The sequence below is a fragment of the Taeniopygia guttata genome, chromosome 3 (assembly GCF_048771995.1).
Source record: "Taeniopygia guttata chromosome 3, bTaeGut7.mat, whole genome shotgun sequence".
Taxonomy (NCBI): Eukaryota; Metazoa; Chordata; class Aves; order Passeriformes; family Estrildidae; genus Taeniopygia; species Taeniopygia guttata.
This window is the reverse complement of record NC_133027.1, coordinates 26448301-26476245: the sequence shown is the minus strand read 5'-3', so window position 1 is coordinate 26476245 and position 27945 is coordinate 26448301. Positions and strand designations below refer to the sequence as shown.

The 27945-nt window shown below is 37.4% G+C and overlaps 1 protein-coding gene across 35 annotated transcripts in view; it reads left to right on the top strand.

The window, feature by feature from the left end:
* The window catches only part of DST (dystonin), a 286720-nt gene that overhangs the window by 163538 nt on the left and 95237 nt on the right, over window positions 1-27945 (top strand). For 27 of the 35 annotated variants that reach the window (XM_072926476.1, XM_072926483.1, XM_072926475.1 and 24 more), the window contains 12 exons: window positions 7721-7855; window positions 10321-10409; window positions 11027-11159; window positions 12227-17773; window positions 17981-18127; window positions 18284-18493; window positions 18676-18822; window positions 19856-20089; window positions 21421-21573; window positions 23564-23797; window positions 25174-25455; window positions 26922-27467. In XM_072926476.1, the coding sequence (XP_072782577.1) occupies window positions 7721-7855; window positions 10321-10409; window positions 11027-11159; window positions 12227-17773; window positions 17981-18127; window positions 18284-18493; window positions 18676-18822; window positions 19856-20089; window positions 21421-21573; window positions 23564-23797; window positions 25174-25455; window positions 26922-27467 (7857 nt within the window). Of the gene's footprint in view, window positions 1-1089; window positions 3850-4403; window positions 7604-7720; window positions 7856-10320; window positions 10410-11026; window positions 11160-12226; window positions 17774-17980; window positions 18128-18283; window positions 18494-18675; window positions 18823-19855; window positions 20090-21420; window positions 21574-23563; window positions 23798-25173; window positions 25456-26921; window positions 27468-27945 lie in introns of those variants that run through there. The other 8 variants (XM_072926480.1, XM_072926479.1, XM_072926478.1 and 5 more) reach the window with 2 other exon arrangements.

Here is a 27945-nt window from a genome sequence, read left to right as displayed (position 1 = left end):
AAGCATAATACATTAGATTTTGTGTTTATGTGAGTATAAAATATCTGATAACAAATCAGTTTGCATACTTTGTTTCTATTGGGGCTGTTCAAAATTATAGGGAAATATGGGGAGGAACTGAAGAAGCTGCCTTTGCATTAGCCTTTAGAAAGGTCTCAGATATCATATGAAAAATCAATTAAATCTGGTAAATTTTAAGTAACCCAACAGTTTGTTTGAAAATGTTGCTGTCGTCACCCTTCATGCCCATTTGTATGATCATAGGAATATAGGTGTGTTCTTACTTCATGTTAGCTCACATTTGGTAACTTAGCATCACAACAACAGTGCTTATGAAGACACAAGGTATGTATAGTTTCAACTGTATTGTTACTGGTGATTACACTTCTTGCTTTAAAGACTTGCTCTGGATCTGCCAATATGTGGAGACTACCAGCCAACTGGTTTTCATTAGGATTTTCCTAATTACCATGTTTACACTTCTGTGTCTGCACTGCAGAGCAGTTTGCTCTTACAAGTCCCCCAGCCGGGTCAGTGCGGGGACTGGGGAGCACACTGTGGAGCGCAGATGTATGGGGGTTTGGATACTGCTCTTTCTGGAGCTGCTGCATCTTGGCTCTAAGATACTGTTTCTTTTCTTGGAGGGGAATTCCAAACTTTTCTTGTGTCATTTGTGTTTGCAAGCTTAAATCTTTGTTCCAGTTTCTGCTGAACTGATTGGCAAAATGGTAGGCCACTTTCTCTTGTGCACTGTGTTCAGGTTATTGTTTGCTCTACGTACTTCTTTTGTGAGAAAGCCAAAGTGAGCTGTTTGGTGTTGCTTTCTGCTAAGAGGCATCTAACTGAAGTGAGAAGCTTCAGGATTTCTTCACTTTGTGGATGTCTTTGTCAAGGGTTTCATATTTGGCTAATGGTAACTTCCTGAAGCCATGAAGGGAAGGTGATGGTGGTGGGAACTGCTCATCCTGCTTTCTGGACATACCATGTATGCATGAGTAAGTATTTTCCCTTCTGCTTTTCTAAGAGCCTAACATGTTCCATATGCTCTATTACAAAAAGTGCATTCCAACTTATCTTACTCTTTTACAGATTTTAAGGAATAAGGAAGCATCCGCACGTCAGGCGTATTCAGATCTAATGGCACAGCAAAATAACACAGCTGATGAGAATAAAAAACTCATGGGAAAGGTAAAAACACTTGAGGAGAAGTTGGAGAATATGAAGAAACAAAAAATCCAGGTGGAACAGGAACTCCCTAAAGTGAGAGAAGCTGCAGAAAAAGAGCGGAGGAAGCAGCAAAAGGAGATGGAAGAGATCTGTCTTCAGAAGACCAAGGCTGAGCAAGAGGCAAAGCAGTGTCGTATAGATCTAGAAAGCATTGAGAGAGAGAAAGCAGATGCAGAGCAGGAGTTGGAGTGTGTAAGGCAGTTCATTTTTCAGGCAGAGACTCAAAGAAGTATACTGGAAGAAAACCTCCGTGCTTTTCGAAATCAAATAGAAGAAAGCACCTTAACCAAAAGAAACCTTGAAGAGCTTCTAAGAAGAAAAGATACTAATCTTCATGATTTAGAGAAACAAAAAAAAACCTTGATGCAGGAACTGAAGAAAAAAACAGATGGAGAAGAGAAACTTGTGAAGCTCATCAAGCAAATGGAACAAGATCTTGACTTTAAAGGGAACCTATCAGAAATAAAACTGCAAGGAAGAGAATCAACTGAATGCAGAAGGAAGGCTGTTGAAGGTACATACTCTGTAACTAGAGAAACTTCCCTCCCAACTTTCACAGCTGGGCAAGGCAGCCAATGTAGGATTGATTCTGAAATTATGAGTTTCCAGAAGAAACTAGAAGCCAAAAAAGTAGAAGAGCTTAAACAAAAGATAGATGAGTTGACCCTTGCTAACAAAAAAGCTGATAAAACTATTAAAGACCTGAAATACGAACTGAATGAAATTGAACTTCAAAAATCATCGACAGAAGAAAAGTCTCGTTTATTAAAAGAAAAACTAGATAAAGTCAACACTGAACTTAAATGCCTAAAAATTAAGTTGGAGGAAAAAGACCAAGTAGATCAGGGGTATTTGCAGCAGGTGAAAGAACTGGACAGGCAGCTACAGAGAACCACAGGTAAATTGGAAGAGGTGATGCAAGAAAATATGGGTCTTAAAAACCTTAAGATGAACTATCAGGAGGACCTGAAGTCGGTTCAGCAGGAAAAGACACAGCTAAAAAGAGAAATAGAGGAATTAACCAGATCACAGACAAAAACTGAAATCACTATCAAACATTTAAATTCACAAATCAGTTCCCTTCAAAAAGAGAAGCTGGCAGCTGAACACAGAACACAGTCATGTAAAGGAGAAGCAAATAATCTTCAAGACCAGTATAAGAAAATTAAAGAACAGTTGCTTCAAAAAATGGAAGTAGAGAAAGAAAATGAGCATGAAATTCACATGCTGAAGAATGAATTAACCAAAAGTAATCAGGTGTCAGAAACACTGAAAAAACAGATAGAGGACCTTAATAAATGGAACACTGAAACAAAACTACTAATGAAGCAAATTCAGTCTGAATCAGAGAAGATGACTTTGGAAAAAGAAGCTATTCAGAGGAAAAATGATGCTTTGAAAGCCCTAGCAGATGGTTTCAAAGAACAATTGCGTACAACAAATGAACAGTTGCACAAACAAACAATAATTGAGCAAGAATTCATATGTAAAATCAAAAGCCTAGAAGTTGATCTTGCAAAAACAAAAGACTTAGCTAGTGACTATAAACAAAAATGTGATAAACAAAATGCTTCCACCCTCAGTATTGACCGGGAGGTTAAAAATTTAAATGCTCAGGTGAATGCTCTAAATGTGGAAAAGAGAATGAGTGACCAGAAGATGGCACTTCAACAAGCTCATATACAAGAACTAAGTAGCAAATTAAAAAAACTGCAGGATGAACTCCATCGGAAGACTCTGGATGAACAGATGGCACACAAGAAGATGATTCTGTTTCAGGAAGAATCCATTAAGTTTAAACACTCTGCAGAGGAATTTAGGAAAAAAGTTGAAAAATTACTGGAATCCCATAGCATCACAGAAAAGGACATATCTGGTATAAAACTAGAATGTGTTGCTCTTCAGCAAGAAAAGCATATGGCTGAGGAAAACATCATGTTGTACAAGAGGCAAATGGAAGATCTGCAAGAAAGGCTCAAAAAATGTCATGAACAACTACAGCAAGGGAAGCAGGTTGAGATGGACTATCACCAGAAGTGCAGGAAACTCGAGGAAGAATTGGAAGTGCAGAAGCGCATGGTTGAGAACTTGAAACAGAAGATGGATCTGCAGGTCAGGGAGAGTGAACATAGGTTTCTTTCATTTCAGAATGAAGCTCAGCAAAACAATAAGCTCCAAGATTCTGGATTTAAATTGAGCTGTGAGAGAAGAGGGAATGATTTCAATTACCTGAGTGGGACTGCAGCTAAAGAATTTGAACAGCTTCCTCTGCATACCTCACCTTTGTTAAGGCAGAAACAGGAACGATCAGGTTTTAAATCTGATCAAATAGAAGAAAATACATTGTACGTGAGTGCTGATGACACAATACCAAGAGAGGTACAGTTTCAGATGTCAAGCATAAACCAGTCATTAGAAGATTCAAGTTCCCAGTCTTTTACGGAGTTTGTTTCGCAGACGAGTACACAGTTCCAGATAACTTTTGATAAAGCAAGCCAAATCTCTGGAACATCTGAAAGGGACACACTGAGAAACAGGAACCTACACAGTTCCAGACAAACCATTAGACATGGAGAAGACACAAAACATGAATTAGGAGTGGTAAAACTGCATCCCTTGGAGGTACACACTACATTTTGTGAGGACTTGCCTTCCTAATGGTGCCTTTTACTAGTCCATTTTGTTGGTCGGTTTTGGCTGTGCTTTATTACTATTCTGTTTAGTTTCTTCTGTTCCTATCTTGGTGAAGGGAACCCCTTCTGTCTTACACGACACAAAAAGCTTTATATTAGACCTTATTACCAGGTTTGTTAATGTCTAAGAAAGATTATTTTAAAAATCTATATTGAAAATAGGAATTCACATACACTGTTTTATCTTTATTGATCAAAGTAAGTTTTGATTAACAGCAGTAGGCTTATATAGTTACAAACAACAGTTACTGATGTTTAGTCTAGTCATATTCTTGTTATTGAATAAATATTTGAAATGGCAAATGCCCTTCAAAACTCAAACTATTTATATCTCTGCTCACCAATCCTAGTAGCAGTTCTTCTTTCTGACTTACATTCAAGTTCTTCCTTTGGTTTCTCTGGTGGTGGATTTAGGAGTGAATTATGTGTACAGCATAGTCCACAGTCATATTTCTCACTGTGTCAAAAACTTCCTATTTACAGATAGTGAAGAACAAGCACTATGACATGCATGTTGAAGTCACAACATTAAACCAAGAAAATGACAAGACTTTTGGTAATGAAGAGAGAATGTTTCAGGGATACAAAACTTCAGAAGGGTTTAGGAAAGAAGACTTGGCAAAGATGAGCTCTTTCTTAGGAGAAGAGGTTTTGAGGACTGTTGATGGTGCTACTCAGCTGGAATATTTTACAGAGGAATATGATGCTATTAAATTTCAAGGTCTCCGACATGATGTAACTGCCAGACAGTTGACTGAAGTTAAACTTTTAGACAGGCTCACTGTTGAGCAGCTCATTTCAGGACAGAAAACTATTGATGAGGTTCAGAAAAGTCTTGAAAAATTTTTAACTAAACCTACAGCTATAGCTGGGCTATACCTTGAATCCAGCAAAGAGATACTCTCTTTTGCTTTAGCAGCAAAGAGAAAAATCATAGGAAAAGCACTGGCCTTAGCATTTTTAGAGGCCCAAGCAGCCACTGGTTTCATTATTGATCCCACAACAGGTCAGAAATTCTCTGTTGATGATTCAGTTGTTAGAGGGCTTGCAGATAGTGAATTCAAGAGTAGATTGCTTGAGGCAGAGAAAGCTGTTCTGGGTTATTGCTGTTCTGGCAAAGTGCTCTCTGTATTTCAGGCTGTGGAAGCTAAACTTTTAGAAAGACAAAAAGGTAAAAATATCCTTGAGGCTCAAATTGCATGTGGGGGGGTTATTGATCCTGTAAGAAGTGTTCGTGTACCTCCAGAAGCCGCTGTGCAGCTTGGCTTGCTTAATAACACAATTTTAAAATTTTTGCATGAACCTTCAAGTAATGCAAAATGTTTTCACAATCCAAATAACAGGAAAGCTATGTACTACTGTGATTTGCTGAAAATGTGTTTGTTCAGTGTAAGCAGTAAATGCTTTCTGCTTCCAGTTGGCGAAAGGAAAATAAGCAGCCCATCAGCAGAGAAAAGTCATAAAACTTCCGTAATAAATGTTGACACAGGAACTGAAATGACTTCATATGAGGCTTATAAAAAAAATTATATTGATAAAGCTACATATCTTGAGCTTTCGAAACAGGAATTTGATTGGAAGGAGTCTACGTGTTTTGACTCTGATGGAAACTCTTTTCTTTTGCTTACAGATCTTAAAACAGGTGTACAGTTTAATATGGAGGAGACCTTAAATCAGGGTAGAATTGACAGAGCATTAGTCAACAAATATAAGGAGGGCCTCATCACAGTTAATGAGTTTGGTGATATTTTAGTGAGCACTTTACAGCCAAATAAAGATTTAAATAGTCCTATTGCAGGATTCTGGCTTTCTGAAACCAATGAAAGGATTCCAGTCTTGAAAGCCTCACGCAAAAATTTGGTAGACAGAGTGACTGCCCTCAGATGTCTTGAAGCTCAGGTTTGCACAGGAGGTGTAATTGATCCATTTACAGGGAAAAAGTACAGTGTTTCAGAAGCTTTGCAAAGGGAGTTAATTGATGATGGTTGTGCCAAGCAAATCCAGCAGTGTGAGCTGATCTTTACTGGAATCATTCATCCTGTAAGGAACACGGTTATGTCAGCTGTTGAAGCTGTGCATCTAAGTGCCATAGACAAGGAAATGGGCATGCGCTGCCTGGAGTATCAGTACTTGACTGGTGGCTTGATAGATCCAAAGTCTCATTCCAGGTTAACAATGGAAGATGCAATTAAAAATGGTATTATTGATGCTATCACAGCTACAAAGATGAAGGATGAAAAATTGCACAATAAAGTTTTAACATGCCCCAAAACTAAGAAGAAGATAACCTACAAAGAAGCTTTAGATAGAGCTGTTTTTGATTGCCACACTGGCCTGAGGTTGTTAGAAGCAGCTCAGCCCATGAAAACAGGAATTTCCAGTCTTTACTATAATTCATAGTGGGCAAAAGATATTAATAGTAATTTTGGGCTCTGCTCTAAAACCTGTTAAAGTTAAGGAAAATATCTATGATGGCCTTTATGAAAAATCATAAGTGGTGTTTTCTAGCATTAATTAGTTGCAGTAAAACTAATTGTTATGAAAAACTAATTAACATAAACCATTGAAACTGGAATTAGATATTACTTATTGCAAAACTGAAATTTATAGAAAAGCAGATTCATAATTTCATAATGCAAGCTATGTGTTCAGTCTTTACCTGAAGGCCTTGTCTGTCATTATTTTACATGTAGGTAGTGTAAAGGAGAAATTATATTGAAGTTGATGGAGATAATATTAGTTCAAAGTGGGTAGATTTAAGTGAGACAAGAATCATATTCTTACAGTAAGGTTGAAAGGGACTGCCCATTTTGTGGGTGACAGCAGTGTAGTATTTCAGGTGACCTGTTACTTAAATTAAAATTACAAATCAGTCTGCAGATACCATTTGTTTTACAAGAGTGGCAATAAAATATACAACAATTAAATCTGCAGTGCAGTAAGCACACATGCATCAGTACTTTTTCTCACACTGGTATTTCATAAATTTTAAGGGGTTGCTTACAGCAGAAAGTTGTGTTTCCTGTCCTGAATTTTCTCTTATTTAATGTTATTTTTTTCTTAGAATTGTTTTCTGCTCTAATAGGCAAATGAATTGCAATTACATATCAAATTTTTTAAAAATCCATTTAAATAAAATGTTTTCATTTTTACTTAGGGTACATGGAAGGGTTTAAGCAGGTTTTCTCCGTATTGATGAATGTTCACCAAACAGATTGTACTTATATGAAAAGGAGTATGTTTTTCTATGCAGAAAAAAATTAAATGTCTCAGTATTTTACTTTTGTTTTTTATTGTTTCTGTAGACAAAAACGTACATTAAAAAAATGTATTCAGCCTAATTGTAATTTGGTAATCCATGTGCATAATGTGCAAAGTATTGTTATGCTATACTGGTTGTACATATCCTTACCTTAGGGTAATGCAAAGGCAGCATTTCAAAGATACTTTATATGCAAATGTTTTTTTGATTTTATCTGTTGAGTAATGGCTGGGAAACTATGCTTTTTCTTGCTATCAATCATTTTATAATGATTGTGTGTGTATGAATAAGAACATTTATCATAATTAAAAACCACTTGAGGTATTATTTTGTTGTTGTTTATAATTATGTGGTATTTTTGTTCCTACATCAAAGTGTCATAGTAATGCATGTGGCAGTAAATAAAAAATAAATAATTTTATGTTTATGTGGTGATAATGATGGCATTGTGATAGAATTGTGTTTCTACAGACAGTAATGTTGCATATTTCAACAATTTGCATTTACATGTTTCTTTACAATTCATGGCACTCATCAGAAATCAATGGAAGAGGAGAAGAAGGAACATGTTGAGAAAGCTGGGGATTTACTGAAATGGGTGTCAAACCTCAGCAAGACACTCAGCAAAGAAGAAGGAGAAAAGGCTGAAAAAACAGATTTACCTAAGCAGCAGGTACACAGATGTCTTTTGATAAAGCAGCACTTCCTCTTTTTAGGTTTTTGTGTAGATTAAAATGCCAAAATAATTCATAAATACTTTTTTTTCCCTCCTACACATCACCATACACATTTTCCTCAGGACATAATTTTACATTTGGTTGTGAGTAGAGAGTTGGGTAAATAAACATCAATGTTTAGGGACACAACCATCTTACTCAAGAAGAAGCTCCCACTGCTTTTTCCAGACCACCTAGCGTATGACATATTCTGACACTGCAAAATTTCAATTTAGAGAAACTGGACCCTGCACACCATATGTCAGCCTGTGTAGAGGGAGAGTGCATTCTGTCAGGAAGGCATTTTGGGCACCAGGAAGGAGAAGGTTGGTAGGAGGGACCTGAGGGCCAAGTTTCTATTTATTTGTTTTTGAAAAGTTAATTGGAGTAGGCCCTCTTAAGATATAGTCAAAACTGCTGTCCTAGGAAGTACGGCAGATATTGACTGAGGCCTCTGTTATCAAACTAGTCCAGATGATGTTGGAGTGGCCCACCTTGGTGCCTTTGTATTTGACAGGACATTGTCACTGTGTGCAGTTATAACTCAGACCATAAATTTCCATCTGTGAAGTTTCATGTCATTTTAGGACCTTCTCTGCTGGGCTTGCCCCATGAAATAGCTTAGTTCCATCTTAAAAGGTTTCCGTAGGGGAAGGCTTACCTGCACATTGTGCAACAGAGGGACAGAGCAGTATCTTGTCCACATCCCTCAGTACACTGCTGGATGTGTCATCATGCAAACATGATTTTGGCCCTCTTGTAATCCTGTTCCTTTGGGGTATTTTTGGTGATGCTTTCTGATGCCAGAGCCACTGGACCAGCATGTGTGTAAGTCCATCTTGCTGTTGTGGAGGTTGGAAATCCTGATGACCGCTGTTCTGGCATATAACTTGTTCAGGGAGGACCAGTGCTAGCTCTGAGTTTGTCTGAGTATATCTACCCCTATAAGGAGGAAGTAAGCTTCCACTGGTTTGAACATATTGATTGGTAAATTGCTAGTAGTTAAAATCAGGATTTGCACAAGCATTCAATGCTGGTCCTCTTCTGCCCTTGTTAATGACTACACTGCAAACCTTTATCAGTCCTGGGCCAGCACTCAACTCCTTAGAACATCTCAGCTTACCACAGCAACTGTGGGTGTCATCTCCTCTGTCCAGCCTGAGCCTCCAGTGAGTAACCTGTGAGTTGGCTGTCTTGGCTTCCTGTGGGAGATGGGTGTTTGCGGAGGGTCTTTCCTTCCCTTGTGAAATGGCCTGCTGAGGTGGCTGCACTTTTCAGAGGTGCCTGGGTTTGTGTCTCCACTGAATAGCAATGCTGTCTTGACAAGCTGTGTAGAAACATATAGAAAGTGGTGATTTCCTAGCTAATGACAGCTGAAATACATTTCACACAGAAGATTGGGGTTGCTCTGGGGTGTAGCCAGGTATTGGGAAGAAAAGCTGATGCCAGTAGTGACGGGGTGCACGCAGCAACCACAGTGACACTGATTCCCTGAGCAAAGTGGATCTTGTGACCCCATCTGCTGCTTCAGCCTGCTCACCTCATCTTCTTGCATAGTGCATCCTGTGGTTCTCTTGGTTCCTGTGCAAGCAGTACAAGTGATGAGATTGTGGCTTGCTGGTGGTGATTGCAAAGGGAGATTTTTTGGGCCCTTTGATACAATGCATAAAAGGACAAATTGATTGTGTCCGGAGCCAGGTGAATGAAGGGCCCAAGCACCTTGCTTTAGAGCTAGCACCTATGTTGAAAATATCTCCAGCTTGCAGAACTCCCTTTTGATAATTTGCCTTTATTTATCCAATATGAGTGCTTTTATTTGAAGAGACTGCAGGTAGTTTCTCAGAAAAGTTAGAAGATGAAATTCCCACAAGTTCCTCTACCAGAACAAGTCCTTTAGTGAGGATGGCACGGAACTGATAGTGTGGAGACTATTAATTAATAATTCATTTTTTCCCAGGTGTCTCATGCTGCATTTGTCTCTGTAATTGAATTTCATGAAGGCTTGTGATCTTCTGATAAGTTTTTTCAAAAATTTGTTGTCTCTCATTTTGGTGAGCAACTTGAACATGACTATAGTAGGCAACATTTATAAAGCGGCTATAAACTGTGCCAACTATAATAAGTGATTTAAAATAAGTGGTTAATGTTCCATCAAATAGAATTTTGAAATATTCTATTTGTTTTGCCCAATAGCTTTCTAAAAACAGCTTGCTTAATCAAAAGACATATCACAATGACTTGCTCATATGTAAATGATACAATATCAATAAATAATATTGCTCTATCGATAGCCAGTATTTTTTAAAAAATCAAGCTCTTCTATTATTGAAATTAGTCCCAGATAAAAATAAGGTTTTATTTGTTTTTTTTTGTTTACTTATGTACATTATTAAGTCTTGAACACAGGTTATTTATTTTTCAGGTTTCCCTCCATGAAATGTCAACCAAGAAAGAACAAATAGCTGAAGCTCTGCAGACTACCCAGTCATTTTTAGCTAAGCACAGTGACAAGTATGCCATTTTTTATTTTTCAAAGAATGTAAATTAATTTAATCAATATATACTGTTTGCTTTAAAAGAAATTGTATCCTTATAGATCTAATTGCATGTCACGTAGAGTTTGGGGGTTTTTCATCCTCCGATTTGGTGAAGCTTGATGCAATTTTGCTGATTTCAATAATTTGATTTGGTTTTTATACCTCTGGTCATCTTAAAAATATTAGCTATTTAAATTTCCATTTCAAATCAAAATAATTAACAAATTTGTAGTAAATGGGTACTTGAACTACCTATCACAAGCTTGTTTCATTTGTGTCTGAAAAAAGACGGTTTAAGTTACTAAATTGCTGAGATATCTCATGACTCCTTGATGGTTATGTTACCTGTCTTGACTGGTAATTAGTAGACAAAGGCCCATGGAAAGGTTAAATGCTTCTTTTCCTGAATAACTGCAATCGGACTGTCGCTTTCTTGAACATCTTTGTAATTAGGCTGTATTTTTTCCAGATTACTCATACTAATTTCTACTCCCCATTTTTAAGTAAAGGTAGGTGGATCGCTCCTAACAAGTTACAAATTACCCAGAGATCTCCTTATTCCTTTTGGTTTTTTTTTTTTTTTCATGATAGAATGACAGATGAAGAGAGACATGAAATGGAAAAGCAAGTTAGATCCCTCCAGGAAAGCTACAGCTTGTTATCCAACGAAGCTTTGAAGCAGCTGCAGGAAGCACATCTAGGTGATGAAAAGATGGAAGAAAAGGTAACAAGATTCAAACTTAGATTTCAGTTTCTCTTGAGATTTACTGCATGGTTTTCAAATCACACATGATCAGCAAAAGAAGAAGCTGCAATTAACTGTGTTTGGAAGGATCTTGGTATTTAATTGATGAAGGTGTTGTGTATTTGCTATGAAATACTATATGTGTCCTTACTTGTGCACATGAGCATTCTATTCATCAGACTTCTTTTGAAGAGTCTTAATAATGTGTGCCTTGCATGAAGAAAGATAAGCAAATCATTCATCTCTTAACTCTTCTCTTAAAAACCATTCTTTGACTGCTGGATTAGTCTGCATTTCTGCTGCAAAAATGACACCGTAAAATAACATGTTCATCTCTCCCATATATCACTCAGAAATGTCCTAGAAGTGACCTACTTTCAGTTTTTTAAACATTTTTTTCCTGGGTATGAAAATGGGAGGACATAATCTAATTAGCTCTGAGACACTTTGAATATATTTCTAAATGGATATTAGTCTTAAATATGGAGTGAGTATTCTCATATACATATAGAGGCAGAGTCTGTTTAATGAGTTCAGATAATGTTGCCAAACTGACTTCATGCTTTTCATGTGAGCTAAATGCAATATTTGGTACTGGAGTATCTGATTCCATGTTGTTGAGTGTATATACAGAAATGCTGTATGCTGTAAACATGAATAGCATGGTTGTGTTGAATCACATACTGTTTCCAAATATTCTAACCTTTCACAGACATTTATAGCATGGAAATGTGCCTTTCAGGTATATGTTCTATTTGCCCTCTCTGCAATCATTTCTTCTATTGTCTTTCACTAACCCTATTTATGTGTGCAAAGCATAGGTTTTCAATTCACAGATGCATGTTGGTTTAAAATCTTTTATCACATCGTGTGCTGTTGAATGACTGACAAAAATCACTTGTGTATTTGAGCTGCTAACATTCACAACATTGCTCCAGGCCTGGTAAGTACAAGTTTTTATGCTTATCATGCATTCAAAATCAAAAGAATAATTTAAACATACAGTCCAAAAATGATGATAACTTTTCTTTTATCTTCCCTTTTAGGTTAATAAAGTCATTGCTGGTGTCATTGACCAAACAACTGGAGAAGTCCTCTCAGTCTTTCAGTCTATTTTAAGAGGTTTTCTTGACTATGACACTGGAATTAGGTTGCTTGAGAATCAGCTGATTCTTTCTGGAATAATTTCTCCAGAATTAGGAGTTTGTTATGATTTGGAAGAAGCTAAGGCCCATGCCTTAATTGATGAGCAGATTCTATTGCAGCTGCAAGAATTAAGTAATGCAAAGAAGCTCGTGTCAGAATCATCATTAGCAAATATTCCAGTTGTTTCAGCTTTAGAACAAGGTCTGATTTCAGAACCTCTGGCTGTTAAAATTCTTGAGAATCAGCTTTCAAGTGGGTATTTGATTTTGCCATCTATTGGAGAAAAGCTGTCTTTGCAGAATGCTTTCCAGAGAAATCTCATTTCTCCGACATTATATTCCAAACTCCTAGAAAGACAAGATACGTGTAAAGATCTTATAGACCCCAACTGTGCTGAGAAAATTTCCCTTGAACAGATGGTTCATAGGAGCATAATACATCAAACAACAGGGTTAAGACTCCTACCTGTGAAACCACAAGAAAAAGGGAGAATTGTGTTCAAATGTGGAAGGAGGGTAACTATTTTAAGGGCAGCCCATGAAGGGCTCATTGACAGGGAAACAATGTTCAGGCTGCTGGGTGCTCAGTTAATGTCTGGAGGTATCATTGACCCTGACTCAGGGAAACGAATGACTGTGGAAGAGGCCATGAGACAAGGGATGATAGATCAGGACACTGCTTGTGGGATCCTCACACGTCAGGTTCAGACTGGTGGAATCCTTTGTCAAAATTCAGGACAACGCTTGACTGTTGATGAAGCTGTGCAATGCAACTTAATATCATCTACCAGTGCTCTGCTGGTATTAGAAGCTCAGAGAGGCTTTGTGGGACTGATTTGGCCTCACACTGGTGAAATATTCCCCGTATCAACTTCTTTGCACCAAGATATGGTTACAAATGAGCTGGCATTCAAAATACTGAATGATAGAAAGAAAATAGCTGCACTTTACATTCCAGAAACTTGTGAAATAATCAGTCTTGACAAGGCTGCAGAATCAGGGATTATAGACAGTAATACTGTATCTGTTTTGACCAATGTGACTTTACCAGATAAAATGCCCAATGTAGAAGAATTAAAGTCCCCTTGTAAAAATGCTGCAAAATGGTTATCAACTTATGAATTTCTGCCATCTGTATTTCATGGCTGTGATGGGGAACATGAAGTTTCTGGCACAGAAGATCCTGTATGTCATAATCTAGATGAAGCTAAGAAACTATTCGTATCTTACCTAATGGTAAATAGTTATATGGATGCAAACACTGGGCAGAGACTTTTGTTATATGATGGACAACTGGAAGAAATCATCAATATGTTGCTGGAAGGTGATAGTTCTGGGTATGATGCTGGTGTGTCAGAAATGGAGTTTAGTAACAAATATGTAAGTTCAAAAGGAATTCACCTAAAGTCAGCAGACAGTGGTCAGGGTGATTTTTCAGGTGCTGAGAATTCTTGTAATAACAGGATATGTAATCAATTTGATGATTTTGAGAGTTACGTATCTTCACAAGAAGATCCCCATGTGTGCAGGCCAGATGTTTGCAATACTCTTGGTACTGAGCAATCAGAATACACACAGGAGATGCAGTTAACTATCCCTGCAGAACTCAGAAATGTAGTAAGCAGCACTCAAAATTCCATGAAGAGAAATGAACTCAGAAGTTTTTTGGAGGTTTCTGAGTGGACAGAACTCTGTAAGCATAACAATGAGCAGACAAATTCAGGAAACATTGAAGAATATCTTCCAAATGACTCAAATACAAGACTTTTATCAATAACAGCAAAAGAAGATATTTCTGTGGGAGACAGTCTGGATAATGAAAACATGAATGATAAAACATTACAAAATTCCTTGAGTGTGAATTATTTGTCAGATAAGGAAACATGGAGGGAGCTGGAAAGGTGCACGAACTATGGGCCTCCCATATTTCAAGCTGAGGTTAGCAGAATGGTACTGGATAACAGCAAGAAAGATAATTTTCAGAGAAGTCTTGATTCGTCCATCACTGCAGACACTGAATATAGACTTCCAGAAGAATTGGTTAGTCAATGTGGTGTCCCACTAAAGTATGAAGACAATATATATGGTGCAAAACTTCTTCAGGAATATGCAGGTTCATCCCTACAGGACTGTCTTTATAGCTGTGGAAGGCCATCCCTGGAGGATTGTGCTGATTTTCAGAATAAACTGTGTCTAGAAGACAGCATAGACATGCACCATAGGCTTTCATTGGGTGGTGATACTGTCACACATGATGGACCATCTCTGGGGGACAGTGACAGCACAGCACAAAGGCTGACAGTAGAAGAAAATGATCTCATATTCCACAGGTTACTGCCGTGTGACAGTAGTTCTGACTCATCAGTAGAGGGGGGTGATGGCATCCCACAGCTTGAGAGCAACTCCTTGCAGCATGGATGTGGTGAGGTAGCCTCTGAAGAGGACAGCTCTCAGTTGGATGATGGTGATGATGACGCCTATGAAACACCTCAGGGTGATGATGACAGTGATGTCTATGATACTCCACAAAGTGATGATGATGATGATTCCTCTGACACTTCTCAAGGTGATGAGGTGTTTGACACCTTGCAGTTGGGGGATGATGATACACCAGAGCCAGAACTGTCTGGAAGATCAGTTCCATTAGGTTTTCTGGAGGAGAGAGGTGGTCGAATAACACTAAGAGAAGAGACCATCTCTTTACAAGAACTTGCAGCTAATGCTGGAGAGAATGTTCATATAAATGTGAAAAGGCTACCTCAGAGCATAACTATAGCTTCTGCAAATGCCAAAACCATGGAAAAAATCCTTGAGGGAAGGGAAAGAACAGGGAGCTTTGGAGAGAATGATCTAGACTTACCAGTTACTGTTGAAAGTGAAGGAACAAAGGAAGGAGGCATGAGATATTTACAGAATATGTATGAAGCAGATGTACAAGACAGGAATGAGGAAGTTGAAATGAAAGCAGAAGGTGACCTGTGTGAGGAGGAATCTGAAGGTACACAGGAGGGGGAAGAATATGAGGAGGATTATGATAGTTATGATGACTCTGACACTGATTCTGACAGTGAAGATGAAATGGATATTTTTTATTCCCATCATCAATGCATAAGTAAAGGTGACCAGCTGTTAATGTCTGTAGAAGCTGTAGAAAAGAGCAATGAAAACAATCAGAATATTCATGACTACTGCTATTCTTTAGGCCACAAGACAGGATATACTTTGCAATTCCAGTCTAACCATGAAAATGGAAAACTGTCCTCAGTAATATGTGAATCAATGTCAAATATTTCTGAAGAAAGATGTGTTGGTCTTTCATGTCCCAGTGAGGAAGCCAGACAGCAGGAAACAGAGGATGAATATGGGACTTGTATCAAAAGTGAACACATGACACAAGATACTACTGAGCCTATTCAGTCCGAAAATACCTTTGACACTAAATGGATGTCCACTAAAAGTGAAGAGAATAATGAAACACAGTTTGGAGTTTCAGGTTCTCAGCTTCTTGATGGTACTGTGAAATCTGACATCAGTGTGACAGCCTACCTACAGCAAGCTATTGATGATGACCAAAATACCTGGACAAATTTGCTTCTCTCAGAATGCTTTACTGATAGTGCGAACAAAGACAATAGTATCATGCCAATGTTAGATTCAGATCATGAACAGAAAGAGGCACTGCTTGCAAAGGAAAAAGTATTAAATTATATGGAACAACTAAAGGAAAGTTCATCCCAAATGGACAATAAATTCCTTACAGATACCCCTTATGTGAGTGATAATAGTTCACTTAGGGACCCAATACATCCAGTCACCAGTTGGAAGCATGGTCAGATAGAAAGAGGTTTTGAAATTCTTACAGAAAATAAAAACAGAGTAAATGTTGTGGAGGAATGTGATGTCATGGGGCTAAGTAATAGTCCCATTCAGATGGAAAACCTTGGGGAAATATTTGATGCAACAGTAATTAAAGCTGCTAGAGAATCTGCTGCTGCAAGTAAAGAAAAAGTAAACGTTGATCAAGGTTTTCTTGACATGCAAGGGGCAAGATCAGATGTATTTAAGAGAGATGGTAACATTTCTGCTTCTTTAAAACAATATACAACATGCATAAAAGAAGGCCATTCAGAACTCAATAAAACTGAATTCTGTTTTGAGGACATGGAAAGAAGGGAAAAAGGTGTACGGAATGAAAAGGATTTTCTGCTATATATGGAAGAAATGCATTCAAGTGAATGTAACACTTACACTTTCCCCCCACCTGATACAGTGAAACCAGAGGAGATTAGCATAACTAAAGAAACAGGGAGACTTAACTATCAAAATACTGACAATGTTCTTCTAGACATTCCAGAAAACAAAAGCAGCAATGATAGTGAAATTTCCCCCACAAAACTAGATGCTTTAGGAAGTACTGAGGATGTCAAAGAGTTAGGGGATGGAAGTGAAGTGTTACCTACTGGGAGACATACCCATACCACTGATGTTTCTTCTGCAATTCTGAGTAGCATAGAGACTAAGTTGAATTACAGTGCCCAGAACAAGCATGAGATGCTGAAAAACACAAAGGGAGAAAATGTCATGGTCAGTGAGACTTCCTCCCTTGGAAATGGTTTCAAAAAACAAATGTCTATGGAGTCATTGCAAAAAGAAATGGGATCCTGCAAAGACTTTCAAGTAAAGGAAGGTGTTTCACAATCAGCAGATGTGTCTGACACACTAATGGAAGATTTACAGAATATGTTACAAAGGAAACTGAAAATGGGACATGTTTACTGCAAGCAGGAAGGGGGACCCCTAAGTTATTCTGATACCAGAACTTTAACGCAAAATTTACTTAAAATGGTTCGAAGCACTCAGCTTGAGAGTGAAATGTCTAGTGGGTCAAATCTGAAGCAAATAAGCAATGCTGTTAGAGCTGCATTAATGATCACCACGCTGCGTACAGAGCCCAAGGACAGTGATGCTCCTTCTCTGCTTTGGCCTGATTGCAGAAGTCCTGATCTTCTTCATGATATTCTGAAGCAGGAATCCTGCAAGCAAAAGACAGCTGATTCAGATGAAAGGAAGAGTGAAACAGACATGAAAGCTCCTGTTCCCAAGCTTGCTACCAGTGAACTTCTGGAAATTTTTCAAATATCACTTCTAGAAGAAAGTACAAGCAAGTTAGAGGAGCTGATAAATGGTTTGCTTAGGAGCTCACAGGTTGCTGATGTCACCACAGAGCATGAGGGTAAAGGCAAAGGAGATGGGCTTTATTCTCTTTCCTCAACAGAACAATCAGAACTTGGATCAGAAATTGATGAAGAGAAAACATTGGTAGATAACACAACTGCTACTTGGAAAAGTGATCGAGAGCATGGGAAAACAGAAAGCCTGTCCAAAGGCTTCACTGAGCCTATTTTGAAAACAGAGGAAGCAGTCATGGGAGACACCCCCACTAGCATGGTAAGTAACAAAAATATGTGCTCCGTGTCCGGTGTTAGTGGAATTGCATGGATCTTTCCGAGTGCTGGAGAGAACAATTTAACTGGAAGAGTGATTGAAAAATTAGATTATGAATTTAAAATAAATCATAATGAACCTAAGGACTTTTATTACTTATTTTCAAGTCCGTTTGGAAAATCCTTTCTTATTTTTAAAACTCATTTTCAGTTTGATGGAGTACAGCAATGTTTAAAGTTAACAGAGAAAATGCAAGAACATTTGGCAGTGCTTCAAGATATGAAAACCCACCTAGATAAACAGCAGCCTATTAGTAACAGCCTGGAAATACTAAAAGCTGAACTGGAACAGCTAGAGGTAAGTAAAGCGTTGTTTATGCTTGTACTTCAGTGATGGGTGCTAGAAATAGCCCTTAGGTTTAGAAAGGGAGATTCAAAATGTAACTAAAGCAATTCTGATTTAAATGTTTTTCCTACTAACTTAATGCATTTTTTTTATATATTCTCTTTGTAGTCATTCGAATCAAGACTGGCTACCTTTGCAATTATCCTAAAAAAGGACATGAAGCTGGCAGAAGAATTCTTAAAATCTTGTAACAGGGATATTCCAGAAGAGAAAGAGCTAAAGATAAGCTATGATTCTTTGCAGGAAGCATTTTTGGTGGTCTGTGATAGATCTTCAAAACGAGCAAAACAAATAGTCTGCGCTGTTGACTTGGAAATGGTATGTTTTTCAGTGTATGTTTTTACCTTGATTTTCTTCAAGGTGATTGGGCTAAAATAAAGGAATTTTGGATTTTCTTTATTTTATCTTAGTATAAAGACACATGTATGATTCAATTTAATATGGTAGAAAATATGAGTAGACTCCAGGAGCATAAATAAATATACAACTTCCCTTTCTAGTCTAAACTTGCAGGATTACACCAGCAACTTTTAAACCAACTGCAGAGATTTTCAGACTGGATCACAGAGAGCAATAAAATCATGAATGACTTCACAATGAATGCTAATGATATAGAAGAGATGAAGAAAAGTTTACAGCTATTTAAAGTAAGTGCTTTTTATGGCAGATGTTGATGTTTCTGACAAACATTGCTCCTTATTATTTATTATTAGCTAGGTTTTTTTATTAATTCTCAATAACTCTATTGCCTAAAGAGATGACTGGAAGTAATTACTTAGGAAGACAACTATTAGATAATCCAGTAATAAAATCTTGTTGACTTGCTTTTTCTCTTGCAAAAAAAGTTTCATAGAGTTAGGATTACTGAGAAAGCTGTTGGTTCTACTTACATTTGCAATCAATCCAAGCCCTTTAGAAATTTAATTTATAATACAAATATTTAAGTGATTAAAATTGGATTTTTATGCATTGGGTTCAGAATCTTTACTGCAGGTTAGTTGTCTTCCAAATCAGTTATATATGAGGGCACAAGATGGGAAAAAAGTGTCTTCACTACACACTCCATAAAATGAGTAATGGAAAACAAAGCAGTTCAAATTTTTAGTAAAGTTCATATGCTTCTATATGTATGAATAACAAAAATTATTTTAGTTGTTTTAATGTGCCAGAGAAATGGTATGGCCATAGGGGCTCCACATTGTGTAGCTGTTGGCAGAATTTGCCACATCGCTAGAAATGGTGACATTCTTGCTGTGGAGTTAAGAATAGGAATGATTTCAAGTATGTTAAGAATAGGAATGATTTCAAGTATGTTTTTTAAAATTTATGGATCTTCCAACCTAGAACCTAGAAATATTACATATAACCTTCCATAAATCTTTTAGAGTTGAAGATCAGTCAGTTTTCAAACATCTATGTGAGAGCAAAGAAATAGAGTTGTACAAGATCACATATTTTCTTCCTTGGACTCAAGCTGTTCTGAGGCAAACCGTGCACAAGTTCTAATGTCATACCTGAATAGTATGAATCAATATGATTCTGAGTTTTGATTTTCCATGGCAAAATTTTCTACCAAAAGCATTTTGGGATAAGGGCTAAGAAGAGATGGTAGCCATACTTGTGGTTTGTTTGTACTCAATTTTTCTTTGTTGCTAGTAATTCCCTTCACTTCATTTACAGAACAGTGCTGCAGAGCTCAGCTGTAAAAAAATGCAACTGGAGTCCACTGCGTTTGATGTTCAGTTCTTCATTTCTGAACATGCTGAAGATCTTTCTCCTAATCAGAGCAAACAGCTGTTGAGGCTGTTAAATACCACCCAGAAATCTTTTCAGGAAGCACAGGAAGCAATAACTTCTCAAGTGGAAAGTTTAGAGACTCAATTACAGGCAGTGCAAGAGCTGGGTGATCAGAAGGTTTGCCTTTCTGTGTAAATGTGTGCTGAATGTTTCTGTCTATGGATGAGGAATTTTAATAGCAGCATGCAATATTGAGTGTATTTCTATCTTTTCCCTTTTTACTACAGATACATTTCTAGTTCTACAAAAATTATATTGATGAAATTTGGTGACTTATAAATTTTGTCTTTCTTTGTTATACTCACAGAAATAGCATATTAAATTAAGAACAGACACTGGTCTGCTCTTTCTGGAAAGAAGAGATATTTGAGAAACTTGAGGTTTCTCACAAGTGTTGTTTCTTCAGCAGCTCTATCAGTAATTGATTTGAGCTATACTGATCACTGAATTTGCTATTGCACCGTTCCATAACACTTTGGTCTTGCTGAAGATTTTCTTTCCCTTTAATTTGCCAGGTCATCTGCTTATCTGATCTTTTCTCTAGATCTTCATAGTCCAAGAACCAGATTTGTTAAAATCCGTGTATTATGGATTGTTTTGACTGAGATGGTGTAGAGAGACAAACATATGAGTAAATCAGCCAAGATACTTGCAGTTTTAGGTGTGGGCACTGGGAAAACTGTGAGTCAAACTGGGCCAGTTATTTCTTCAGCAAGTGTAAGCAGCCTTTGTAGACTCAAAGGAGGCTGATAAGATTCTGCAGCTTAATAGCACCTCCTCTCATGGTAGCACTGCTAGGAATCAGAATCACCAGCTCAGCCCCTGGTTTATGTGTAAATAAAAGTGCTTTAATATTCTGAATACTTTGTATTGTTTTGCCATTCCAAGAACATTTATTTCTACTATATTTTGTGAAAGAAGCATAAAATTGAGTATAGGAAAGGCATAGATAAGTTTTCTAGGACTTTTTAACAATAATGAGCTTGCATGTTTTGTTCTTCTCTACTGCTTAAAAAGTTCACAATTTCTATATAGGTAACATGTTATGCATACCAAAAAGAGCTAACTCACATTCACAACTAACCTCTGTTTTGATGTCCTTTTTTTCAGAATTAATAGTGTTTATCACAGGTTTCAAGTCGTTAAGAGACTGGATTTTCACTCCTGCTGTTTGGAGATTTCATCCTTCACATATGTGCATGGCCAGACTTCTATTGGGCAATTCCATCAAACATGGTCTCTTTTACTTAAAACATATTTGAGGTTTATCCATAACTTCTGTATGTTCATCTTGCTCTTTGTACCACTGCTATCATGTTTACAGCATACTTTTAAAGTTATTGCTTTGCAATATTGATGTTCAGAGATTTCTAATATCTTTTAGAGTGTTGGTTCCTGAACTGAGGATTTTTTGTCTTACTGTTCAATTGTACTTGGCTCTAATATAGGATGTGGCTGAACGGCAGCAGGAATGCAAAGAGAAACTGCAGGAAATCTGTGATTTGCTTACACAGACTGAAAATCGACTCATCGGACAGCGACAGTCTCTTGTTATTGGAGACAGCAAGGCTGAGCTGGAACAATACCAGACCAAACAGGAGGTATGCACAATCTTAGCCTGAGAAGTTAAAAAACTGAGTGCATAGGAGAGTGACTCGATTCTTTTGTTGACTAACAAGGCTTGTCATGTGAGAGGAGAATAAAACAGATTTGTTTGACCTACCAAAAGTAAAGCCTTAGTGGTATGCATTTAAACTGCTGCTTGGGAATACTCTCCAGTATGTGCCAGTGAGAGAAGAGAAACTTCCAAATGAGAGGACACTAAAATAGGGAGTATGTGCTACACATTTCAAGGAGCACTCTTGAAGCAGGCGTGAATTTTGTTAGTTTATTAGCTTAAGATTGTTCCTGTTGAATGTGATAAAATCACACAAGTTTATTATGCTAAAATAATTTAGCCAGGTTTTTAACTGGTATCAGAAAGTGTTCATTCCTGTTCAGAGTACTTTGAAAAATCTTGCTGCAATGTTTTCTCTAGCCTGAGGCCTTCCATTGCTTCGCTCTTGCTTTGTTTTTAATTCTGGTTCTTATTAGTGTTTCTTGCAATCTCTTTGGTGTCCTCATGTAGCAAACCCCTTTGAATTGGTTTACTTTCCCTGCTCTACAGCTGTATCCAGTCATCTATAAGCTTTTACTCTCTCCTGATACAAATGGAGTTTATGGTAGTTAAAGGGCTGAAGGGTTTGGTACTCTTCTTCCTCTTCCTAGTTTACTAATATACTATACTGTAGAGCTCCAACTCTCTGTAAAAGGAGAAATTTTCTTACTTATCTTGCCTTGCTTTACTTATCTTTGAAATAATGCATATAGTTTGTCAAAGTTGTTCTTACAGTCAGTCAGTCATACAGACACCCCTGGGGTAGCTTCTAATATCTCTTACCTGTCTTAAGGATTTATGGACTAAATGGGGTACTCCTGGGGAGTCAATAACTTACAGAGCTTCATTTTTTTTTAATCAACTGTTTGTGACTGCCTAGCAGACTAGTTATTTTCTGACTGATTTCTTGGTATCACCATTCAAAAAGTGCCTTAGGAGGGAATGGGGGTTAAAACCAGTCTTTTATGTATCAAGTCAGAATTTTCATCCTCTGTGTGCTGTTTGAAAGAGAGCACAGAGATCTTGGTTACAGGAGAAGCTTCTCTTGATAAAGGGTTCTCAGGAAAATATTACTAATGTACTTGCTGAATTGTTAAAATGAGCTGCAGTTTTAGCTGCTATATTCTAAAATTGCTGCAAAATCTGTAGTCTAGAATGAGGATCAAATGTTCTGTTTTGCATCTCCAAGATTGTTACACTGCACAAGAAGGTGAAAAATGTCATTGTTTCAGTAACTGGGGGAATATATTCAACAGTGTAATTGTTACAATTAAAGCTCCTCTCAGATAATTGGGAGGCAGACTAGGAAGACTGCTTTGGGTAAATTGAAACTAAAGATCTGTCCTCTATGAAATTTAATGGAAGTAAACATTCTTGAGAGACTGAAATATCATGATTGATTACAATAGAAGAAAAAAAAATGGTATGCCATCTCCGGCCTGAACAAACTCAAGAAATATGGGAAAACTTACCCAGGAAAGATTATTACAACTTTCTGACTTCTATTCAGACAGATTATTTTCAGCAGCTTTCTGTTAGGATAGTAATGGACCAGAATTTGTCAGGAGACTCACTTTACTAACTGCAGTGTAACAGATTTACTTAAGTCTTGATTTCTAAAAAAAAAAAATATATGTTCTGCATATATGGAAACACAATATTTAAACTGTTAAACAAAGGGGAAAAAGTAGACTCAGTCTGAATAGGACTGTAAGCAAACAGATTTACAATTTGAAAAAAAGATTGAGCTGCAACAACATTGTCAGATGTGTGCCTTTGATTTTAATAATTGTCTGCAATTTATTAATGTATGTGCAGCTAGGAAGGACCAGTGTGGTGCTTACCCCTAGAAGAGAGATAGTTCCATTAAAGTTAATTGGAAAGATCTCATGAATAATTTACTTACTCCTATTTGCTTTCTTTTTTATCGAAAGGAGATACAAAAAGACATGAGAACAAGTGCCCAGACACTGGCAGAGATTGTGAAAAATACTGAAACCTTCTTGAAAGAGAATGGAGAAAAGTTGTCACAAGAAGACAAGACTATTCTGGAACAGAAACTAAATGAAGCTAAGACAAAGTGTTTGCTCCTTAGCCAGAAGGCAGAAGAGTCCAAAAAAGAACTGGATAAAGCTATGACAACAGCAATTAAGCAGGAAACAGAAAAGGTTTTTAGGCAACCGTTTCATACCTTTATTCAAACCTTTTTCATGTCTTATGAAATTAGTTGTGCAACTTACGGTTGTGTGGTGGTTGACCTTGTCTGCCAAAAAGCCATTCCGTCACTTCCTTCCTTAGCTGGACAGGAGAGAGAAAAATTAATGAAAGTCTTGTGGATTGAGATAAGGGCAGGGACACATCACTCACAGCTGCTGTCACAGGCAGAACAGGCTTGACTGGGGGAAATTAATTACCAACCAAATCAGAATAAGATAATGAGAAATAAAAACTAAATCTTAAAGATACCTTCCCTTCACCTCTCCCTTGTTCCTGAGCTCAGCTCTGGAGTTCTCTCTGTCATTCCCACCACTGGTACCAGGGGGATGGGGAATGTGGGTTGTAGTCAGTTCATCACATCATTGTCTCTGCCACATCTTCCTCCTCAAGGAGAGTACTCCCCACACTCCTTCCTGTGTTCCATTATGGGGTCTCTCACACAGGAGACAGTCCTTTATGAACTTCTCCAACGTGAGACCTACTCAAGGGCTCCAGCAGGGTCCCTTCCATGGGGTGCAGTCCTTCAGGCACACTGTTCCAGTATGTGGAATGACCCCATGGGGTCACAAGTTGTGCCACAAGCCTGCTCAGCTGTGGGCTTCCCACAGGGTCACAGCTCCCTTTGGTCATCCATGGGGTCTTCCTAGGGCTGTAGGTGAATTTCTACACCCCTGTGGCCCTCCAAGGGCTGCAGGGGCACAGCTGCCTCCCCATGGGCTGCACCAGGGGCTGCAGGGGAATCTCAGCTCTGGCACCTGGAGCACCTCCTGTCCCTCCTTCTACACTGACCTTGGGGTCTGCAGAGCTGTTCCTCTCACATATTCTTACCCCTCTCTTCAGGCTGCTGTTTGCATGCATTTTTTTTACCCTTTTACTGTGTGATCCCAGAGTTGCTACCACCATTGCTGATGGGCTTGGCCTTAGCAAGTGGTGGGTCCATGCTGGAGCTGGTGGGCTTTGTGTCTGTTGGACATGAAGGAAGCTTCTGGCAGCTTCTCAGAGAAACCACCCCTGCAGCCCGCTCCGATTCCAAAACCTGGCCAAGCAAACCCAATACATATTGATAAACTGTGGAGAGGTTAATATCATATTTCATTTGGGTAACTAATAAACTCTATTGTATTATTTCCTACTATTTTATATTTATACTATATGTTTTATATTTATAATATTTTATATTTCTCTTATAAAATAAACAGCAACCTCTATATTAATAAAAATTTTCTTTGATGTTAATGTATTTTAAATGGTTTATTTGTATATTTATTTGAGATTTTGTGATCTTTAAAGAAGATTTCTGAATTGAAACTGTGAAATTTCAATGTAGGTTGCAGCCATAGAACAGCTGGAAGAAAGTAAAAATACAATAGAAAACCTTTTGGATTGGTTATCAAATGTGGATAAAGAAGCGGAGCATGGCCGGAAATTTAAGCAAGTGATAGAACAGAATGGAACACACTTTGAAGAAGGAGATGTGAAAGTTTTGGAAGGAGAGGAGGATGATGTCAATGGGAATCTGCTGGAAATGCAGCAAGACATTGAAACAGAGGTGGATGGACTAGTGAAAAGCATAGATGATAATCTGAACCAGCAGTATCAGAAAGTCAAGGTATTGTTACTGGTTTATTCAACATTTAGGTGTACCACTCCTTATTCAACATATGTGAACTCAATCTCATCCTGCCTCTCATAGGCTTTGGCGCAAGTTCTAGGAAGATAGTAATACACAGTGGTAGGAATTTCAGTAGTTAGAATGTATTGCACATTTGTCAATTTTTTGCTTTACTGTAGTTGTTTCCTGCAAAATAAGAAAAAGGACACATTCTGCAAGGTAACTCTAAAGAATCTTTGTGGTGTGTCTATTATTTTTCATAGTGAGAAATTGGTGCAGGCAAATAAAATGCAAAAAGTAGCAATATAAATTCATGCCCTTTATGTGACTCTTTCAAGTATCTTTACCTTAAAGGAAATTTTTATGCTTTTAGCTGATAGTATTTTGGATTTCCTTTTTTATTAAAAAAAAAAAAAAAACAAAAATCAAAACCCCAAAAGCAGCATAAGGAAATAGGATTATTGGGTTTTATGTACATGATATTTTTACTTCTATTTTTTTGACAGTTAATTTCTGCACCTAGTGCCTACAGAATAATTGGCCACTACAGTCATGGAATAAAAACATACTGTTTATTTTACATAGCTATTTTTTATTGAAGACCTTCAAGAATGAAGAATTTTTTGAAAGAATATATTTGGAATATGTTTTTAGTTTGGAATATAGTACTAGTTCCTGGACTTAAATATTTTTATGGGATTGAAAAATTTGAAAGCACAGATTGGGTCTTGATTTTTAATGTCAACTGGATCTATTTTATTAATAAGTATATTTGATAAGAATCATAGCTCTTGATTTTGAAAAATGAAATTTCAAAACCCGAGAAATAATTTTTGTTCACTGAGTGTAACAAGAAAGTATCTGTACTATGTTTGATGTTTTTACTCCTTTGGGTCTGCTTGTCTGTAATGGTAGCTACAATATAAGTAATGGGACATGGAGAGTTTTGATTTGGAAAGTTGCATACCTTTGAATGTTTTATTTGTTAAATCCCATTTTGACACAGAGAATTAGGAAATTTTTGATTACACTAAGTAAGATACCATAAATGCTAAATAATAAGCAAATTAATTTTTTTAGGAAAAAAGTTTAGAGTTTGATAATGTCTAGTTTTGCTCTACAGAGTTTTGGAGTTTTAGAATTACAGGGGAAAATGTCTGTGTGATATATACATCCAGGTATTGCTGAGTTGCAATGATACTTGAACATTTCCATATGGTCATGGCCTGTACATCTGGCAAAAATTACCACTGAATGTTTTGTAAAAGTTTTTTAACTGCACAGAAATATGGTGACCAAGAGTCACACTTTCACTTAAATTACTGAAAAAATGTGGGGTTTATAATAAACAATATGAAAATTAGAAAAACCTTTTATAATTTTTCATGGTCTTTGTTTTACATGTCCTTTACTAAGGAACCATGTGAGAGGGTGCTGGTTGTAATTTATTCTTTTATTTGTAGGCTCAACATGAGAAAATTATTTCACAGCAGCAGGCTATCATAGTAGCAACTCAGTCTGCTCAGGCACTGCTTGAGAAGCAAGGGCATTACCTTACCCCTGAAGAAAAAGACAAGATGCAAAGAAACATGAAAGAGCTGAAGGCTCAGTATGAGACTGCTTTGGCTGAATCAGAACGAAAAATGAAATTGACCCATTCTCTAAGGGAAGAATTGGAGAAATTTGATGCAGACTATAGTGAATTTGAAACGTGGCTGCAGCAGGCAGAGCAAGAACTTGACAATTTGGAGGCAGGGGCTTCTGACTTCAGTGGTATTATGGTCAAACTGAAAAGGCAGAAGAGTTTTTCAGAAGATGTTATATCTCACAAAGGTGATTTACGCTATATTACAATTTCTGGACAAAGAGTTTTGGATGCTGCGAGGTCATGTAGCAAAAGAGATGGTGTGAAGGTTGACAAAGATGGTATCGATACTTCGGCTACATATGCTGAAGTACAAAACAAACTGGATAGAGCTTCAGATCGCTTCAAATCTCTCTATACTAAGGTAAGTTTTATTTATACTGAATAGATATGACTACTGTAGTTGATTTAGCATTATGTGTAGACAGGAGCTAGTTGATGAAACAAACACTGTAAGAAGTGGTAAATTCTTTGTTTCTTGAAGTTAGATAACAGGACAAGATGCCTTTCTAGAAGATCTACTTTAGTCAAGTGTCAGACTATTAATGGTCTGAATGGCTGATAGTTTACACTTTGTGTTATAAGGAAGTAAAGAGACCAGAGTTTTTCTTTGTTCTTTCCAATCTTAAACAGCCTCTGAGTCTGTGGCAGCTCAGACTGCCCTGAGTAATGTTTTGGGGTGAAAAGAAATTGTAATACTTTCAGATGGATAATATTACTTTTTGTCACTTGCAATATTTCCCACAGCTGTTTATATATCTGGCTCCCTACTAATAAAATGAGTGTAAAAAGAGAGAGAATATTCCAAATATAGCATGTAAAGTTTTAATTTTAGTTTGTAT